We start from the raw sequence: 16559 nt of genomic DNA on the forward strand, positions 1-16559 counted from the left end.
TAAGGTGGTGAATAACCCCTCTCACCATGGGATTGCCCTTTAGGTTGATCGTGTTGCATCAGAGATTCTGACGCTCGAGATATAGGTTGGTCTAAATCTGTTAATCTTACTTCCTTGTCCATTGAAAAAACATCCTTCAGGACCACATGTGTTACCTTCCTCCTGCCCACGGAAGGTTTCTCTGTCCTCAGAGTCAGTCTATCTAAAAACAGCTCTTTACGCTCAAAACTACACAAGCCTCCCTCTTTGTTGTACAGCTGCGTACTTTCGAGTCAATCGTTTTTACCCTTTCCCTTCAGTTCTTTCTTAGTCCCCATATCATGATAGACTTTATCGATTGCATCCCCAATACTTCTAGAGTCAAGCTCATCCTCTAGATTTGCTCTAGACGGACATGCTACTGGTTCATGTGCTGGGAAGAATTCTTCTATGTCCTCCCATGCCACTATTGGATTAGGATCCATTCATTCCTTTTCCACACGTTCAAGATCGCGCGCTCTCTGCCTCCTCTTTCGTTCCATTTCCTCATCAAACTCTCTTCGTTTCTTTGCTTCTTCTCTCACCCCGTCTTCTTCTTTTCTTTTCATGTCCCTTCTCTCATTTTCCCTTCGTATCTCTTCATCTCTACGTCTTTGTATTCTTGTATCCCCTCATTTCTGTTCTTCCACTTGCTCTCTCTTTCTTTTTAATCTTTCTCGTTCTTCGATTGCCCTCTGTCTGTTGTCGTACTTTCTTTGCTCCTATGCCCTTTCCTGCTTTTTCATTTGTTCGTCTTGATACAACTGTTCCCGTCTTTGTCTATCCTTCCTTTTCACCCCATCTTCTTTTAATCGTTCCTCTCTCTCTCTATCCTTTTTGTCTCTTTCATCTCGATCTTCCCATTGCCTCACATCCTCGAAATGCACTGCCTTGACATAATGTTTAGCAATTTCATCCATTGCTAATCATCCCCTTGGAGGTGATAGGTAGTGAGCACTTTAAAAATCAAACAACTGTGCGTCTTCAGTAATTTGATACAAAACTTTAGAGAGTATATCCTTTGGAAATTAAATGAGATGGTACACTTTAATGCACCACTCGTACCTGTGATAGGAATTTAGATTGAACGTATATGTTTGGAAACGTGTTCAGTACAACAGTATTGTATGTGATACATGTTTTTATGTATTTTTACATAAATGGAAAAAACAATGGTTTTGTGAAAAAAACAGGGACTCAAGATGAGTAAAGAATAAAAATATGGTGTCCTCTTTTCAAAATCGTTTTCATTTTGAGGTCTGGTCAATAAGAAGTTAATATGGTCACAAACTTCAGGGTGTATATTTGGTTGTGATAACTGAAAAATCACTTGATCTGCAGGAGCAGGAAGTAGTTTGTGTTTCCTTTTTTGTTGTATACACGACGTATCCCCAAGCCAACCAAAACATGCAACACAAACTAAAAATCTTCTTTACAAAAACTCAGATCAGCAGGGAGATGGTCCATCAACGCGAATGACATCGACGGGTAACTACCTGGACCCGTTGGACCGAACAAAAGTTCTGACTGGTCCAGGGCTCTTCTCAAGCTCTTCGCTCCTCTACCTCCAACTCCCTCAGAGTCAGTCGTTTTTAAAAGAAACGAGCTGGGGGAAGATCTCTGTCTTCGGCTGGGGCCTCCCTCTGGAACAGCCTCCCTGCCACTCTAAAACTTGAGGAGAACCATCTCCAGTTCCGGAAGCTCCTCAAGACCTTCCTCTTTGCTTCTGCCTTTTCTCCCCCTCTTCCCTGCTGAACTGCTCCCTTGGCATCGTGCACCTGGCCACCCTCTGTCCCCTGGGCCCAGGTACACGCTCACCCTGCCACCCTCCTGCACTTCCTCCTGGCCACGCCTTGCACTGGGCACTGTATCTGTACCCATACAGTTCCCCAGACCCCCATTTTCTTTTTTCTGCACTTATCAGACTTACCTAGTCTGCTGCCTTAAACACAGCACTTTCTGGCTGCACTGCCACTGTTTATTGCCTCTATTATCTATTTATTTTTATTTATATGTTCCTCTCTGCTCTGCACGTTCCACTCTCCGCCGGCCTTCCATGCACTTTTCCCCTTTCCCTTTCCAATGCACTTGTGCGTTCTCTATATCACTGGGCCTAGTAAGATTGTTGTTTTTGTTCTCCCCTTTTCCCCTCCCTTGCCTTGCCGCGCTCTGTACCACTTGTGTACGAGCACGATACAAATAAATGATCATATCATATAAACTTCACTTTCCAAGCAGAGTCCTCTTCCCGACAAGTGGGTTGCGCTAAGACAAAAAACATCTTCTAAATCGCCCAGTCTCATACCAACAGACTGGTCTTGCTTGTCACATGCATTATCGGCTCACCTTTAGCAACCCAACTGTAATCTCCAAGCACAATGTTCTGACCTGAACACCGTCCTTCCTGCTTCAACACCTGTTAACTTAAAGTTGGCCTCATGGAGCACCCGGTGGTTTAACCATACAATGAAATTAGCATAATAAATGTAGGAGACTAAGATCTGATTTGTCTACAAGAGACTTGGTAAAGGCAGACTCCGGTATTGGATGGCTTCGAAATATCCATAAATCCTAATGTTAAAGGGAGAGTTGGGTGACCATCAGCAGGCCTTTTGACCGCAGTCAAATCTGGTAGTCCTACAAATCTTCTGAAATCTGTGTCCAAGAACTTGTGATTGGCGGGGAGACTGAGGCATTATCATCAGGCTCAGAACCCCTGAACAAACTAACAATCAGTAATGTTTATTGGAACCCTGTGCTGACCTCGAATGAAGCATTCATAGGCCAGCTCTCCGAGCAATTGGACGACACTTATATCAACCAGCGGTATAAATATGTCATTATTTGTGGCGATCTTAACATCTGTAACCAGGTAGAAAAAAGGCAGGACCATTCTTGGAATCTTGAAGACCCGCACACAGCAGACGTGACATGTGGAGCACTCTAATGGATTCTGCAGATATGCACCTCCTTAATGGCAACTCTTCAAAGGCGATATTCCATCCCAGCCTACGTGGGGAAAACATGGGGTGTGCTTTGGTTTTAGACTACAGCTACATCTTTAATAACTTTCTGCCTCTGGTAAATAAGTTTCAAGTGGTTAGAACCACAGACAGTGATCACCACCTTCTCTTGTTAGAATGGAGGGCCTGCAGACCTACGGTCCGAGAACGGATGCCGACATTGGTCGACACCTGCAATGGGGGGGCTGCGTTTGAAATTGTCATCTACAAAGATCAGAACTTTAACAACGAACCTTGGAACATCTGGCCCTTTGGTCAATTACGCTCCCCTGTTGGAAAAATTCTTTGTTCACCAATCCAAGGAGGCCAACTTTGCCACCAATCACAATCATACTTTTAACACTGAACTGGTGGCACGGAGAAAAGAGGTGAGAAAGCTGGTAAGGGCAGCAAGGAAGTCTGGTTTATTCAAGGATTGCCAAATAGCCTTGTCTTCTAAATCAAGCTATAAAAACTGGCTTCGATCTACCAAACAACAGAGATACCAGAATGACTGAGACAGTGCTCAAAGCTTTGGCTGGTAAAAACTAGAGAAAATTCTGGTCATTAATAAAACTTGAAGAGACTAAGCTAGCCGAAGACCAGTCAAACTCGATAAGTGAGGAAACTTGGACTAACTATTTCAGAAATGTATATGCCGCGGTTTTGGACACCACCCCCAATGATAACGTCTGTGAGAGATCTGAACAGTGGGTATTTAATAACAATGTTAGTGACATCATAAAGCGGATAAAGAGTTAAAGAGCTCAAGAGCACCGGGCCCTGACGGGCTAACCAGCTGCATGCTAAAAGAGTTCCCAGAAGATTGGGCTGTGTTTATATCCATCTTGTTTAAACAAATAGCCATTTCACATCAACTACCAAGTTCATGGAGGAGAGCGATAGTGGTACCAATTAATAAAAAATGTGATCAAGAGAATCCTAAGAATTACCGCCCTATCGCTCTCATGGACATCATTGGCAAACTATTCAGTACATTCATCTTAGACCAGTTCAATATTTATTTGGTATGCACAAATCAATTGCATTGACCCGTTTCAAACAGGTTTTGTCAAGGGTTTGGGCACTTCGGTTAACATTCTGTTATTTCAACTGTTGAAGGGAAAACCAGGAAGTCACAAACCCAAGATCTATATGGCTTTTGTGGACTTGGTCCAGGCATTTGACCAAATTGACAGACGAAAACTCTGGTCGAAACTGGCGAAGAAAAATTGTCTGAAATCATTATTTCACCCAATTATGTCTATGCATTCTGAAACCTCACTAGTGGGGATCCTTTCTAATGAAATCAAGACCACGAGAGGGTTAATGCAGGTGTGCCCCATGGCCCTGGCACTCTTCAACTGTTTTCTGGAGGACCTGCCCAAAGCTTTTTTGTCAACAAGATCTCCCCCCCCCCCCCCCCCCCCCGAGTCCATTTGCCCTGATCACTGTACTCAGATGTTGTACTCATTCATCAGGCCCCACTGGGCTTACAAAGACAACTTGATGCCCTTCAAAGCTACATCCTAAGGAACGGTCTGGAAATCAACAAGGGAAAAACAAAAACCTTGAGTCTGGGCAACTCCAACAAGGGGAAAATGGCTTTTCTTGATTTCTAGATGGAGAGAAGATCAAACAGGTGCAATCTTTTAAATATGTGGGCGTTTGGTGAGTAATTTAAGCTCTGATGACAGCTCATTTGTGTGGAAGGATGGATGCTCTGACTAGCCAAACATGTGCATTAAATAGAAAGTTCTTCAGTTTTTCAATCATATCAGTTCTGAGGTACTACAAAGCTAATGTAATATCGTTGGCGATTTATGGGCCTGAAGCCACGTTCAATATTCCAGAGCCCCTATGGTCAAGCCTTGAAGGCTCTTTTTGGAAAAGGGTACTCGGGGTTCCCCTGTCTACTCCGATTGCCATCATTCGGCGAGAACTGGGCCTTACATCTCTGAAGTGCATAATTGTCTGGAACAGACTTGCCTTCTTTGGAAAGTGTTGCTCTCCATCACGTCCTGTGATCTTGGATATGGCATTTAAAGAAATGACGTCTGACCGCAATCAAACTTTAAACTGGCGTTCGAGAATGATGAACTATCTGGCAGAGATCGGAAGCTTGCTAGAGCAACTGGTGACTAATCCGGTCTGAGTAAAAAAAAAATAGCAAAAGAGCATGACTGGATTCAAACTCTGGAGGTGGCTAGAAGCTACCAATCTGTTGCTCATCTTCCCTCGGAAGGTCGGAAACTAAACACGGTCTGCAATACCTCAAGTAGTTCCCTGACAAGAACATTAGGGATCAGTTTTTGAGAGCTCGTTAGAATCTATATCCAACAAATGAGATTCGTGCAATTAGGGGCCAATCAAAAGGAAACCACTGTCAGCATTGTAAGGATGCCTCCAAGGTTGAATACTTGTTCCACCTTATCACAATATGTCCGGCTTTAAGAGATGCTCGATCAAAACATTTTAGATCCCTTTTTTCGGACTTTGCAATATCAGAATCAGATGATTGGTGGAGGTGCCTAATGGAAGGACGAATTACGTAATTGCTGTGGTTAAATATTTATCTGAAGTTCTTTTATGGGTTGAACCTGTTTAACTGCTTGATTGCATTGTTCTGATCCTCGGAGTTCTAGTTCTTTTTTTCTTTTTTTTTCGTCTTTTACAAGTTACTTTTTAAAAATCTTGCTAAAAAATGGTTGTTTCAATTTTAATGCAAATTAATAAATACAAAATAAGCAGTATGAACGTCCTTCGCTGAAGTCCTGTTAAAAACAAGCATTGTTAAAGCCAACGGTTGTGGCTGGTGTATAGGTTTTACCAGGCAATGCTTATATGCGCAGGTAATCACACCTTTTTTCAGTAGCTATCAATAATGGCCAGTTAATACCTATGCCATGCCAACAACTTAACAATAAATATTTGTGAATGCTTTTTATTTCTTAGCAGGGCTAGCCTATTGCCTTTGTGCATGCTTTAAGTTGAAAGGCTAATAACTTAGTGGCTTTGTGTTCTAATTCCTAACTTGTATTTTCTTATTAGCAATTTCGGTATCTCCGCTATATTTATTTGGAGGGCAGATAATTGTTTTGTTGCCATTCGAAGTGGTTTATAATTTTTAATTGATATTTTAGTACTATGTGCATGTTCCAATTCCTTAATTTCTCAGAGGACATTTTCCTCTTTCCTTGCCATGAGCTTCTTGATTTTTGCAGATTTCTCAATGAATTATTCTTTTATTGTGGCTTCCATTGCTTCCCACCTAGCATGTGCAGAGGTGTAACTACTATGATGAACATGAAAGAACTCTATGCTTTCCGGTTCTAATGCCTTAAAACAAAACTGTGTCCATCAGTAGGTTAATGCGCCTGGATACCGCCCAACGCTATTAGCGTTACCGCAACTTGGCCCGGCACAATTTGCGCTGGATCCAGAGTTGCGGTGGCGCTGTTAGTACCCCTTTATTTGGAGTTCATAGGACTCTATGGGGCTTTTTGGTGCTATTAGCACCGGCGGTAATATCGCTGGCGGGAATAGTGACGAATATGGGAGAAAAGCTGGAGATTTACCTCCAGCTAAAATCTGCAACGAGAGATGCAGTTTATTTGGCAGCAAACTAAACCAAGGGTTTCGCTGAGAACTCTCATCCTGTCGCATAAATAATAAGGCGTGTTATGTCCAGACTGACTGACTGAATGTAAGAGGGACTATAGTGTTGGAGAAGGAGGGTGTCTAAGGTATTGTCAGCTACACAGGGAAATCCAACCTAAAGGGCCTAGGCTGATGACAGGTTTGATAAGCTGAACTTCTCCCTATCCACAAAGAACTGAGTCAATGAAATGCACAGCTTGTTCTTGGCCTCGACAACATCTGCAGGCTCACATGGCATACAGGCTTTGGGTGGGCGTTGACGCTAAAGGAGTGGCAGTATATTTGGGCCAGGGCACATGGAGCATCTACCTGCATTGAGCATAAAGAAAAGCTCTACAAGATGCTCTATAGATGGCAAAGAGTACCAGAGATACTAAGGGACTACAGCAAGGGTGAGTCATGGAAAAGCTGGAGGGGCTGCATTTTTCAATATTTGGTGGGATTGCCCCAAATTGGTTCCATGTTGGGAGAATAGTATAAATGCAGTGGTGATCGCAAAGGTGCATCGATCAATGGATCCTGCAGTCTGCCTGCTGAGTACGCTGGTAGCGGGTATGCACCCTTTGGCACACAGATCTGGTAACCTCAAAACACAATCCTTGCTGGCAGGTAGGCTCTTGATAGCAAACAGATGGAAGAGTGATGACATTCCAGATCTAAATGAGTGGTACCAAAAAAGGTGGGCAATTTAAAAAAATGGACAAATGTGCTATTCTTTGAAGGGGACATATGTACATATTTCTTAATTTGGGGCCTGTAGTTGAAACAAGTAGGAGCACAAAATTAAAAATGCACATCCTGCATGGTTGAGATCCTATAAACAAAACAAAACAAATATTTTAAGAAGGGATGCTTCATGAGTTAATTTGTGCTATTTTTAAAAAAACAGCTGCAGGTCGTAGAACCCACTAAAACATCCCCCTGAGTATTGTTTTCATAACAGAAAGAGCTGAATGAATCCATGAGCCACTCTTTCAGTCCACTCCACCAGTGGACTGAAAGAGGGGGGCATGTATTAATTTTCAGGCACAATCCATTTTTCTATTGTCCTATCTCACAACTCATGGTCTGTGGTCTGGTGACTACCACACTTTGCCCTTCTGTGTGCAGCCAGTCAGCTGTTGAAGATGGGTGTTCTATGACATTGAGGCTCAGAGGGGTTGTCCCCCTTAGCCACCACCAGCTGCCAAAAAGGGCTTGCAAGAAAGCACCATCCTCCATTTCAGGTACGCAGTGCATGCACTGCCAAGGGACACCAAAATGAGATGGCGGTGGCATTCCTCTAACTTTGGGGTATCTAGGTACATGTCCAAGGTGCCTACTGGGTCCTCCAGCACTGCCAAACCCCAAACCTTGTCTAGATAAGCAACATAAACAGTGCCCCTCAGCACCCCTCCTCGATGAGTCTGCATCTGATTGTCCTTTTCAAATATTAGGAGTCAAACGTGTTCAACAGCCTCTAGGCAAGGTGGCCATGCACAGCCATCTTGGATTCTCACGCCTGCTTCAGAATTCCTTTCACATACCTTTCTTCTGGAAGAGGAAGCCTCTTCTTCATCCTCGAGGGCAGTAGAGGAAGAGGTGTCTTCGTGATCAGGGAAGCGGGCAGCACGAGCAAGGGCGCTGTGGAAACTCGTGAACGAAGTGCTGGATGTTTTATGCAGAAGAGTCGGGTTGCTATCCCTTTCTTTCTCTTCTGCCAGATCAATCTCGTCGTCCTCCACCATCACAAACCCTTTCTGAGATTGAATGCCCTCCTTCACGCCAGCCTGTAGATAATAGAAGGAACATGTCATACGACCACCCAGAATGAGACAGCATTTGCCTTTCTATAAGGGTACATTTGATCAAAGTATAGTGTTGGATGTTCTTTTTGAAGTGTACTCCAGGCTCCTCCTCGTTCCCTCATAAATACCTTCATCTTCACCTTATCTAATACTGCTTTTCCCGTTGCTAAACGCTGCTTCCATATTTGTTAACAACAACCAGTTACTGTCCAGGAAAACCATGGTTGTGACGCCTGAGCAAGACACAACAGTTTTATAGTCTATTGCTACAGTACATCAAACTATTAAGCTACCACCACAGTGAGAAGTATTAATAAAAAAACAGCATGTGTGCGGTGAAGCTGTTCTTGTTAGGTTTTACAAAAAAACAGGCAATTATAGATTAGCGGAATACATCCAGAGGGTTAGACCTTTTGATTTAGCAGTAAAGTCACTTGCTTGCAAGTAAAAGCAAAGGGTAGAAACCTCAAGTGAAGGTGGGCGCTGTGACAAGGTTCACTATAGATGGCGGGGAGCCAGGAAACAGAGCAAAGGAGCTGGATAACAAGGCTTTTTGCATTCTTCTTGATGATCAGCATTCAGCCATCCAGAACTGCAGGTATCAGCCCTCCTAACTTCCTTATCCCACATTTCCTGAAGTGGAACTATGCAATGTGATGGGTGTGAGGGGAACCCCTAGTCACCTGATCCTGGCGCCTGTCTCATGCCAGGGGACAGTCAGGGTGCACCACTGCAAGCCAATCCTGTGGGGTCTGGCCTGCCCTACCCACTCCATCAGTAGACTATGCCAGGTTACTCCTGGAAGCCTGACCCCTGGCTAAACCCATGGTGACACTCTGGAGGGTGATAGGGCACCCCAGACTCCCCAATTAGGAAAGCCTGCAGGTCTGTTTAAACAAACCTCCAGCTCCAGTGTAGAAAGAGGCGACTTTCCCTGTGAGGGAAGGCCTTTTCATTCCCAAGACATTGGTGGCATGCCTTGTAGTGCTGCTGTTACTTCCTCTGGAACATCAAGGAAGTCATTTCAAAACTCTAAAGGGACATTCTTTTTTTAAAAAAAAATGTATTTAAGTGCATTTGGTTGAACATGCCAAACCTTCTACACTAAATAAAAATAACAGTATGAAAACAACAAAACACACACAACAATATCAATATCACAATACCTATAAATAAATACATTTTTGTAAAATGATCACCTTAAAATTTAGGGCAAGTTAAAAACGTATCAGCCGCTAGTTGCCATATATGGTATGCAGACAGCACCGCTACCAGTGACTCAGCACCAAAAACTATGCTCCAAAATTGGTCAGTAAAATAGGGTTTACATCTACAGTAGCATTTTTCATACTCCAAGCGAAGTTCTTCACATTGGGTTAGACTATGGCGCTGGGTTTCCACATATTTACCGCACAGTCTACAGAGTCGCTCCCCGCAGGTACTACCCACCGAGGCACCAGTATTTTCCAGAACAGGTAAAGTATGAAGGTGTATAGATAGAATGAGTCCAATTAGTGCAGGCACACAGAGTTTAGTGCGATAACCTGTTGGGCGATCTATACAAGAAGCCTTGTTGTGAGTAAAGTGCATACTTACAGAGATTGGTTAAATTTTTCAGTACCTGAGCGGTGTCATAGCATCGGGACCTCTTTTCCAATTTCAGTAAATTGAAATCTAGCCACGACTCAGGCACACTGTCCAGACCAACCTCAGCAGAATAGCGGGCTACCATGCCCTCCAGCTCCCTATAGTATACACGTTTACAGCATTGACTAGAAAAGTTAATAGTCAAACTCTTTAGAGGCTCTTCCTCCAGGCACCAGCAATGGAGTTTTGCCCGAAACTTACAAGCAGAGGTTTTCCAAAGTGAGAGGAGAGACGGCAAGCCTAATTCAAGGCGGATAGCTAAAGGGACAGTCAAGGAATCAGGGAGGGCTGTAAATACACACTCGCAAGGCTGTAGCTTTCTAAATGTGAATTCTATCAGAGGGAAAACAAAGTATTAAGAGAAGGATTGTCTCTCACCAGAGTTTCTCTGTTCAGAATAAAATGGTGCAGACAGACTATTCAGTAGGCTGAATGGTGTAGAAAGCTCGCCCAGTGTTTTCAGCACTGAATGAACACACTGTGAAAGCGGTAGACCTCAGTGCTTTCATGTAGCACTGGGGGGGTGGGGGGAGGAACTGTCTCACAGAGAATTGACTGGCTTCAAAGATGATGGACAGGCCAGTTATAGACCAGCTCCAACCCTTCTAAGCCCAAAGCAGATCCAGGTGCCCTCAGGGGCGTGAACAATTATAGCCCCATTCCAATCAGAGAACACATGTGCAGACCCTCGCCAGACGTCCCACCCAGGGAAAGGAGAGCGATCCCTATAAAACCCTAGGACTCCAGTCTAGCAGTGTGGGTTACGGGAGCATGAGGCTCACGTCTAGAGAAGACAGGAGACTGGAGAGTGGTAGATGGAGCAGAGGCTGGAGAGAAGGAAGAGCTTGAATAGGTAACAGCAGTGGAGAGCAGGATGGGGTGGTGAGAGCTATGAGGGTCGAGATTGAGGTGGTAAGATCAGGGATTGAGGGCAAACAGAATTAAGTGTATGTGTTAAAAGAAAAAGGAGGAGAAATAACATCCAGAGGCAAAAGTGGACAGAAGGAGGAGGTAGAAGTTTCGAAGGTGGTAACATCAGAAGGCGCACGTTGGTAGGAGGTGGCAGTGGGAAGGAAGCTCGTGGAGGAGGTGGTAGCAGCAGAGAAGGGGAAAGGACAGGACTAGCTTTTGAGAGATAAGGGTGTGACAAAGGTGGTAACATGAAAAGGACTACATGTACAGGAGGAGGGGACAGCATAAGGACCCAGATATGGCAAGGCGGTGGAACCAGACAAGGTGCAGGAAGAGGTTTTTAAAACTCAGGGGACGGGAGGTGATGCACATATCAGATGCTGTGAGCGGCACTGAAGAGGTAACATTAAAGGAAGAGAATAGACGCAGGAGGCATAAGGAGGTGCACTGCATATAGAACGTGGTAGAGTGCCCTGGAATTGGTGGCATGCAGGACTTCAACAGCAGCCAAAGCAAGCAACATGCCGGAGAAGACAACATCCCTCTAGGTGGAAGGATAGAGAGGATGGGCAGGGAGTGAAGGTGAGGTTGGAATAGCAGGAGCAGTAAGGATGTGGAGTGCCAGGGTGGTTCTAGTCTGGGCCAAACAGTGGGAGGATGACGAGACTGGAACAGGGAGGTTATGGTCAGATCAGTGAGGGCAGAGCAATCAAGAGTTCGTTCAGGCAGGGGAACCGCTCTATTTCTCCATGCCAGCTACGAATACTGACCCTTCTGCTCACAGAGAAATAAGGCAGAATCAGTTGTGGGGTATGAAACAAACACAAGTAGCTTTGATAGAAGGAAAAAGGTTCAGGTCACCCTTAAGCATGCAACCATGGGGGAGAATCCGGGGGGAAGGGGATGAAGTAAACTCCTGTGAACTTTAAGGACTGAAATATTTACTCCAGAGGCCCAAACACCTAACTTCCCTTATCCGGAGAAGGGTGACATTTGTAAGACAACCTCTTGTTCATTATCTTTTGGGAGAAGATCCCAGTTTTGCATTTTAAATTAGCCGTCCCTACATTAACCCAGTCCCTGAATATAGTGGTAGAACAACTGTACTTGGTCTTGGTATACTTCTCAATCCAATGTATCAGGGCAAAGACACATGGTTAAGAAAGGTTCATGTGTGTTCATGTAGTGAGGCATCTGGCTGCCAGGGAGAGCCGAGATACATGGAGAAGTACAGCTCTAAATTAGTGTCATACACACCTGTAAGGTTCAGGGCACCGGCTTTTGCAATTACACTGATGCAGTGGGGCGGTGGGCCAATAATCGGAGCGAGAGTGGAGGTACAGAAAGTGGAAGGAACGTGAGCTCAGAGATAGTAGTGGGCCAAAAGCAGAGAGGGGTTGGCCGGAAAGGGGCAGTAAGCTGCAGATTGGGAATTGGGAATAGGATAAGGGAAGAGTGTGATAGAATGGGAGAAAGGATGAAAGATGCAGAAGTAGCATGCAAGAATGAAGGACTGTATACTGCGGGAGGAATTGGGGAGCGTACGGTGTGAGTTTGGAGGATGATTAGGAGTTTGGCAGTGACTAGAGAGCGCAAATTGTGACTTGGCAGTGTGATAGAGCATGTGAGTATGTGTATCACTGAGCGTGATTGGGGAATTGGTGAGACGTGTCAGGTGTGTTGGGTGAGAGAGGTGTGTGGGTGTTTGTGGGATTGAGGAACACAGAAGGGGAACATTTTCAGCATTACAACTGATAATGATTAATAACGTTAATAATATTAAATAGGCATGGACAATAAACCAAAATACATAGCCAAAACAAACCCTGTTCTGCCAAGCCAGAGACATCTAGGACTTACTATTTGATACAAAAGATACATATATTGACACCCTAGTTCTCTTGTAGCCTTGCACACGGCCTCTTTCCTGCAATGTACCAATCTTGCACCCTCCAGTCAATACAAATTGTGCTGCAAAAATGCTGCCATTAATAAAGGTTTGTGCTGCAAAATTTGACATTTCATGCCGCAAGATCCTGGAGGGTCTGTTTATTGGATGCCTACAAGGCGTTCAATTCATTGGAATGGGCGTTCCTTTTGTCAGTATTATACAAGATGGCTAGGGGCCCCATTTACTTTCTTTAATCTCCTTACTGTATAAGCAGCCAGTAGCCAAGCTATGTATAAACTGCTGGCTACTCTCTTGAGGGACAGAAATATACATAAGGGCATCCATGGTTTTAATGTATGCAGGTGATTTAGTGTTGTTTATTAAGAATCCTGAGCAAAATGTGCCTCCAGTGAAGGAACTTATACATGAATATGGCGAGTACTCTGGCTTACGGATTAACACCACTACATCTATCCTTTTCCCCCCAACGCCAGCCATGGCCGAAGTCAATGACACACTGGGTTTTGTCTGGCAGACGAGAAGTAGACTATATCTAGGGATAGAGACTATAGCAGACGTGAAGAGCATCTATGAGGGAAACTTTGGAGAGGCAATGGAGAAACTTATACTGCAATTGGCCAGCTGGCGAGACCTTCCACCTAAGGAGCAGGATTTCACTGATCCAAACTATCATCCTCCCCGGATTCCTGTGTCTGTTTCTTAATTTGCCCTTGATTCTTCATGCAGCTGAAAAGCGAGATACTTATGTTTATTTGGGCAGGGAAGCCAGCAAGAGTTAGCTGGAAAATACTCTCTGCTCCTCTAGACCGGGGCTGAGCTGTGCATCCCAATTTGAAAAACTATTACTTGCCGTTGGAGGCATATTATCTCTCATTCTGGGACCAAAGAATTCCTGATCACCCAAATGTGCAGGTGGAGCAGGCAGTGGCAGCCTCAGCAATACTGAGAATTATGGTTCTATATGGCATTCACGCTGGCAGAGGAGAAGTCAACGAAGTGGCGTGAACATGTGCCTTGGGGAAAAAAGCTTTTAAGCTAGGCCTGCCGGGCTCCTACTCCCTGATGATCCATTGCTACCAATCCATATAGCCGGGATACCGATTACCTCGGAGAAGCTATTTGTTATTACTACTGGGAGGTTGGGGAGAGTTGTCGGTTTCTTTCCCGCCGGGTCAGTTCATGTCACTGAAACTGTGGAAACAGGCCGGGGCCTGCCTCCTCCTCTTAGGAACTATTTTTGTACTATAGGATAAAAATGGCATTGAAGGCTGTGCTGCCCTCTGTCTCAGCTCAGCCGGAAACAGCGCAGGTCCTACGTGATATCATAATGACGCAGGGAGAGGGTAGGGAGAGGTAAGGCTAGTCTCTGGCCTATATAGTAAAATAAATGTTGGCTGCGTTAGCAAATTGACTAGAGCCAAACATAGCTGGGAACACTACTTAGTTGGCGACATCCGGGACGACGTTTGGGCCTATGTCGGCCACCAAGTTAAATGTGTTTTTTTCAACTCCTGGTTCAATGTAAATATCTACGCCAGGCGTATTATTCTCCAGCCCAACTTTACACAATATATATTCTGATGTACGGCGGATGGCCTAGGTCTTCAGACACATTAAGAACTAGGATTTCAGAGGTCTACTTCCCTTCTAAAGAGGAGTATACATTACCATAATCGGGAATCCTACTCACAGTTTCTTCTATAATTACCCACATCACCTAACAGGGATCATCTAATCACTCCTCAGGAGGTATGTCTCTTGGGGAGTCTGGCTTTTCCCTTCTTACTCTTTCCTGTGTCCCCTTTGTGTTCCTGCATTCGCCTACACAAATATCTCGTGGCTCTGCCACTTCTGTTGGTCATCTCATGTTTTGAAACTTACAGGCCGATTCATGGAATTAATGTGCGCTGAAATTTTCGGCGAAAGCGTGCGAATCGCAGCGCAAGTGCAAAAATCGCAGAGAAACCCGCGCACAGCGATTCATGGAAGTCCGTGCGCGTGTAAATCCCGGGTTGTGCGCTAAAATTCTGTGTGGCGTACGCTGGCGCACACGTCTCCAAACAGCGTGCGCTAAGCGCACAGCGAAAGCGCACATAGTGCAGCGCACACAACAAAAGTAGGCAGAACAGTGGGCGTAACACGCGGAATGGGGAACAACGCGTGAAAATGTGGGCTTCACAGGGAAGTACAGGAGGCAAATGCGCGGAACGCCCACACGCGCGTCTACAACACGTATTCATGGAAACAGGGCTAATGCGTGCGCCAAAAAAGACACGCTAATCCGGAAACACGTACGCCAGCAGGAAGCAGGCGTATGTGGACCCGCGCAGCATAAAAGTGCGCGCAAACAACAAACAAGCTCAGATGCCAAGATGAACATACCGTTCCTAGCAGCAGTGGTCGTGGGATACCGCAGGAGGAGGAGGATAGTCAGGCCCAGAATTTTTACACCAAGAACCAGCCTTTTTGGGATGCCTGATGACCAGGTGTATGGGAGGTACAGGTTTCCACCTCACATAATACTCGACCTGGTGAGTGAGTGGGAGGATGACCTCACATCACCCACCCTGTGCTCCTAAGCACTCAGCCCCCTGGAGAAGGTCCTCAATGTACTGCACTTCTTGGCCACTGGATATAGTGGGGGGGTGTCACAGGCCACGCAGTCACGCTGCCTACACCAGGTGTTGGCCATCATGACTGCACGCCCATCAGTCTGCAGACACATATACCTGCCCAGAACACCTGCAGAAAGGCAGGCTGCCATCCAGGATTTCTACGGGGTGGCACAATTCCCCAAAGTGCTAGGTGCCATGGATTGCACCCATGTGGCTCTACGGCCCCCCAGGGCATCTGAGCACATCTATAGAAACCGCAAGCACTGCCATTCCATCAACGTGCAGGTAGTATGTGATGCCAAGGGAATCATCACCTCAGTATATGCCAACTATCCAGGGTCCACCCACGACAGTTTCATTTACAGAATGTCAACCCTAAACCGGGACCTAGAAGCTGGGCGGCATGGCAATACATGGCTGCTCGGTGAGTATAAATGCCACTGCACATGCATGCATGTCAGATACTGAGTAATGTCACAACCCCACTAATAATACCCATCACCACCTCCCCAGGGGACAGTGCCTACCCTCTGAGCACCCGCATGATGACGCCAATTCGGAACCCCACCACGCCACCCGAGGTAAGATACAACACAGCCCATATTGCAACCCGGGGCATAGTGGAGCGCACATTCGGAGTGCTCAAGTCACGCTTTCGCTCCCTTGACCATTCTGGTAGGCAGCTGTTATACGCTCCCCCAGTAGTGTGCAGGATCATAGTGGCAGCATGTGTCCTGCACAACATTGCAACACGCCGGGGCCTGCCAGTGGACATGGTGGTGCCCCCATATCCCCAACCACATGCACGCCCGCTGCGCATGGGAGGGGAAAGGGCACGTGGTGAGGCAGCCCGTACGCAGCTGGTGGCTAATTACTTCACATAAAATCACACCCCTGTGGAGTGCACACAGCCCTGGCACATACCAGCTGACAATCAATGATGATGACATAAGGGACAGTCAACTGTCACAACCATACCAGCCTGAGATTGGTCACTTGGAAGTGT

The 16559-nt window shown here is 45.6% G+C and overlaps 1 protein-coding gene across 1 annotated transcript in view; it reads right to left on the minus strand.

Moving 5' to 3' along the window:
* WDR97 (WD repeat domain 97) overlaps positions 1-16559 on the minus strand; it is an 847808-nt gene that overhangs the window by 365396 nt on the left and 465853 nt on the right. The window contains exon 16 of the mRNA XM_069621894.1: positions 8207-8449. Coding sequence (XP_069477995.1) covers positions 8207-8449 — 243 coding nt within the window. The remainder of the gene's footprint in view (positions 1-8206; positions 8450-16559) is intronic.

The sequence above is a fragment of the Ambystoma mexicanum genome, chromosome 5q (assembly GCF_040938575.1).
Source record: "Ambystoma mexicanum isolate Mex_15411 chromosome 5q, UKY_AmexF1_1, whole genome shotgun sequence".
Taxonomy (NCBI): domain Eukaryota; kingdom Metazoa; phylum Chordata; class Amphibia; order Caudata; family Ambystomatidae; genus Ambystoma; species Ambystoma mexicanum.